At 41.8% G+C, this 4656-nt stretch overlaps 1 protein-coding gene and 1 long non-coding RNA gene across 2 annotated transcripts in view; one reads left to right on the plus strand and one right to left on the minus strand.

Annotated features, from left to right (window-relative positions):
• The window catches only part of LOC116702883 (uncharacterized), a 17342-nt gene that overhangs the window by 6823 nt on the left and 5863 nt on the right, over positions 1 to 4656 (minus strand). Inside the window, exon 2 of the long non-coding RNA XR_004335277.1 lies at positions 3236 to 3253. This is a non-coding gene — a long non-coding RNA (uncharacterized LOC116702883). The remainder of the gene's footprint in view (positions 1 to 3235; positions 3254 to 4656) is intronic.
• arhgap44a (Rho GTPase activating protein 44a) overlaps positions 1 to 4656 on the plus strand; it is a 15374-nt gene that overhangs the window by 2645 nt on the left and 8073 nt on the right. Inside the window, 9 exon segments of the mRNA XM_032537402.1 lie at positions 1 to 3; positions 477 to 558; positions 707 to 787; positions 1356 to 1469; positions 1553 to 1644; positions 2096 to 2279; positions 3203 to 3220; positions 3321 to 3509; positions 4606 to 4656. The exon segment at positions 1 to 3 is cut by the window's left edge and continues 109 nt beyond it; the exon segment at positions 4606 to 4656 is cut by the window's right edge and continues 7 nt beyond it. Coding sequence (XP_032393293.1) covers positions 1 to 3; positions 477 to 558; positions 707 to 787; positions 1356 to 1469; positions 1553 to 1644; positions 2096 to 2279; positions 3203 to 3220; positions 3321 to 3509; positions 4606 to 4656 — 814 coding nt within the window.

A 4656-nucleotide genomic window follows, 5' to 3' on the forward strand; every position in this document is an offset into this window, starting at 1 on the left:
CAGGTGAACTACACCTACACAAATGCCTTGTTCAAAGCCCATTTCCATAACAACAACCCCTACACTGTCATTGTGTCAGCAAAAAATTATTCTTACAACATCTGCCAGTCTTTTTGTTGCGGAAAGGTCATTTGTACTCTACAAAGGTTTTCAGATTAATTTGGGTCCTAGTTGGCAGAAAATGTTGTTCTTCAGATGAACATAGTGCAGTCTTTATCAGATCTGCAGTCAGCGTTGCCCTCAGTGCTCTTTTCCTGAAGGTTTTTTGTTCCAATATTGCTGGGCATTTCACACATTAACATAAAATCTGTGTTGAGCAATCTGAATCTGGCAGCTGCACTAGCTGCAAGGGCCTGCTGGAGGGGAGTAGCAATATGGGGAATGGCCATCCTGTACTCTGAAGAGAGACAACAACCCTCCCCTCCTCTACAAAAGCGAACCAGTTTTTATTCTGTCCCTGTGTTTGTCACCCAAAGGGGCTCTGAAATCATACCTCCGTGAGCTCCCTGAGCCACTGATGACTACTGAACTTTATGATGAATGGATTCAGGCCTCCAAGTGAGTTGCTGTTTTCGAATTTAATGCATTTTTGTGTGCAATTATGTCATTGGCTGGGGTTCTCAACTGACAAAATAGTGAAAGAAAATAGTGACATTAATTAAGAAATTAAGCAACAGTAATCCATCATGATTTGTTATTTCCCCAGCATTCAAGATATGGACAAGAGACTACAAGCATTACTGGCAGCGTGTGAAAAACTCCCCACAGACAATGCAAACAATTTCAGGTCAATTACTTTCCTTCGTTTTCTCCAATCATTTGTGCATGTTCTCCTGTGTCCAAAAAAAAGAGCAGACAATGTCATCCAAGTGCAAAACGATCAGTTTCAGCCATGCAGTTTCAGTCCAATTACTCAGACCTACAGGCAAGAAAAGTAAAGGCAGCAGCAGATCTGAAATGCAGACATTCAGATATCAACACTTGTAGTCAACTAAATTAATTGCTTTTGCAATATTGATACTTCAGCAACCTGCAGGCATAACTTTTGTAGCTGTAGTAATCATTGTCTGCAAATGGCAGATATCAAAATTGCAGCAACTAATATTGTTTGTAGAAGATCAACATGTCTACATCTACAGGTTTAAACTGCTTCTGCTATGACTTTACTTTCCTATACAGTAGTTGACTCAGGTCGGGATATGTACAGCTATAATGACAATGTGTGAAAATAGCAATTAATCATGGCAATCATTACCTAGAGATAGATTTGTGTAGCTTAACAAGATGTCTAACAAAAAGGAATGAGTGAAGTATAAATAGTTTTTAAGATGCACTCCTTTTTTTGAATCCCACAGATATTTAATAAAATTCTTAGCCAAGCTAAGCGACTACCAAGATGAAAACAAGATGACCCCCGGTAATATGGCAATTGTTCTTGGTCCTAACTTGCTTTGGACACACACTGAACCGTATGTATTTCCACAAAACTATTTTACATGTATGAAATTAGTTTAGGATTATACTGTAGTTCAGTTCTTCCTCTTCTTTCCAGAAACATGACAGAGATGATGACCACCCTTTCCCTACAGATTGTTGGCATAATTGAGCCCATTATCCAGCATGCTGACTGGTTCTTCCCTGGAGGTGGGGATCACATACTATGTATGTAATTTGTAGTCAGGCTAGGCACCATATCGATTTTTATTGATCCTGAATAATTCTATTGTATAATGGGATTTAAAAAACATATATGACCCACAATTTCAATGACCCAGTTTTATTATTCAAATTAACATACAGTCAGAACAATTAGTGAAACCTCGATTTATTGTGAATACTTATATTACATACTTACTAATAATATGAATGCACTTATTCTTCTTTTTATATCTTGTGATATATCAACATACTAAGAAGTATTTCCCCTTTGCCCAAGATAAAATCAGGATTTTATCTGTTTTAGGTAGACACTGTAACTACCACTCCTAAAAGTGGTAGACTCCACACAGACCAACACATACACACACAAACAGCACTGTACATGAACTACTACTCATTATACTGTTTGCTGATGGTGTGTCCGCTCCTCCCTCAGAGATTGAATTCAACTTGACAGGCAGCTACGGCAGCCCGATCCACACCAACCACAACTCCAACTACAGCTCCATGCCCTCACCAGACATGGACCAATCTGATCGCAAGCAGCAGCACGACCAGAGCCGACGCCCACTGAGTGTCGCCACTGACAACATGATGCTGGAGTTTTACAAGAAGGATGGGTATGATGCCAAGTGCATCCTATTGCTGCCCACATCTCACTTTCTCACTCTCTTTCCTCTCGTTCCACCCACACCTCCTCTCAGGCATCTGATTAATTTTTATATTTGAGGCAGGCAGGCAGTATACATGCCCATTAAAAATCAGTTTACAAATCCTGTAACCTAAAGTTTTCATTCTAGACCCCCCTATAGACCACAGAGAGGTGGGAATTGAACCGTATCTCTCACCTGTCAATAATTTCAGCACAAACAAGTCCTATTATCAGGATTCATCAAGAGAAGTGAAGTCTGAGAACTAGTCTTATTTAAATACATGGGGCTGAATTGCCTTGAGGGGCATTGTCTCTATGGCAACAGGTCTCTGATGAAGGGCTGCTGGTTACCTCTTTTTTCTCGGGAAATATTTCTCCAGCGCTATCTTCCCATCCTCCCACACCCAGCTCGTCCTTCACAGTCTGGCTAGGACGTCACCTGGCCTGAGTCACTCATCCAGCTGGTGGAAAATCACTGGCAGAATTAGAACCAATGCTTTCCCAAAAATACTCCCGTCAAATTAAGGAAAAAGGCTGTAAAATTATAGGAAACAATCTAAATATAGGGATAGAAAATTTCCATTTTTTAGAGTAATTAACCGCTTAGGATAGAGCATCTGCTCTGTCTGTGTGTGTGTGTGTGTGTGTGTGTGTGTGTGTGTGTGTGTGTGTTTTTTCATTAGAAAATAAAGCCTTAAATCAGCACTTAATAGATAAAGCAGGTTTGTAATGTGGTCTGACATCTTCTCACCTCTGGAATGTAACTTCTGCTCATCCCTGCCACTGTGGATTTCATCTCCCCATCAGTGGTTTAAGTCTGGTGTTGTGAACCATGTCTGCATTACTTCTGACCTCATATCCCTTTTTCCTCTCTTCCCCCTACTAACGCAGCATTAGGAAGATACAAAGGTACCGTATCATGACTTTTTCCCCTCTTCTTTCCTTACCACCCCCCACTCACCTCTTTCTTCATTATCATAAATGACTCTGGAAATGTGTTTGTCTTCAGTATGGGAGTCCGGGTTATGGATACCTCCTGGGTGTCTCGTAAGGGTTCAACTACGCTGGCACGCAAGACCTGCTCCACCCCTCCAGGCATGCAGGGCCCCGGCTCCCCGGCAGACACTCTCATCCCCGAGCAGCCCGGAGAGCTCGCCATCTCCCCATCCGCAACACCGCCACCTGGAGAAAGGGTTTAGTAAGTCACAGTGGAGATGCTGTTCCCCTCTTCCTCAGGCATCCACTCCTGTTCATTTTTATTGTCATCACCATCATCATCATCATCATCCTCAACTTTCCCAGCTATGTGTGAACCAAATTGTTGGCTGTTTTAATCATATTGACATTCATTTGCAACTCCTCCATGTTCTTTTAGTGCATCTCTGTCAACACTTTCATGTCTGATTCTGTTGTTATTTTAATGATTTCTCACTCTCCACATTTCTTCAGTTATCCCTGTGGTTTGTCAGGTTGATGTCATTGTAGGTAAAATTTTCTAAAGGATAATGAAATTTTTACTCTGAAGGGTTTTAGTTCAAATACTGTATGGGAGTTTTGTTTCTGTACATGGCACTAAGCTTCAATCTGCAAGTCCTTTGCGAGCATGCTAATATTTCCAATATCCCATTGTTGTGGCTTGGCTTTCTCAGCTTTGGTCGTGAATTATTTCCTTTTCTGTTGACACTCACCCTGCCTGTGTGGCAGACAAGAGATAATATGGTCCCGCTTTGGCTGGTTTTCCCCTCCTCTCCTGTGGCTCTTTCAGCCGATGAAAGGGTTTTGTGTCTGTTTCACACTGCCCTGGGCTGACTGCAGGACCTACAATGTAAACAAGTCATATACTGTAGGATAAGGCCAGATAGGGTTTCCATATGCAGTAGAGAGGAGATATTCAGTCATCAGATCAGCTTGATAAATTGTAAGCTGCAGACCAGCACTTTGGCTCCAGAGACAGATCCTCACAGCTCCATGCAGTGAGCAGACACAAGCTGATCACAGAGGGAATCCTACACTGTATTATTTTCCTTTGGCAATACAACTTTCTTTTCCTTTGCTGTTTCTTCGTGCTTGTCTTTGTATTTGCACTAAGCTGACTGTGTGCTAAGCTTGGTGCCCACCACCCACCCTAAAATGCAACTTTTTTTTCTTTCTTTTTTCTGTTTTTGACTACGGACCAACTAACACACTAACACCCTAATCATCAAAACAGCTTATCCTATATCGCTCCAATGCGTCTCCTTGTTCAATCACTAGAGCTGTTTCTTTTGTGCTGTCTATTTTCTTGATATCTACAGCTCAGACAACGTGTCGCCCATTCGGCCGGACACCTCTCATGGCCATCCACC

Source organism: Etheostoma spectabile, chromosome 15 (genome assembly GCF_008692095.1).
Source record: "Etheostoma spectabile isolate EspeVRDwgs_2016 chromosome 15, UIUC_Espe_1.0, whole genome shotgun sequence".
NCBI classification, from domain to species: Eukaryota; Metazoa; Chordata; class Actinopteri; order Perciformes; family Percidae; genus Etheostoma; species Etheostoma spectabile.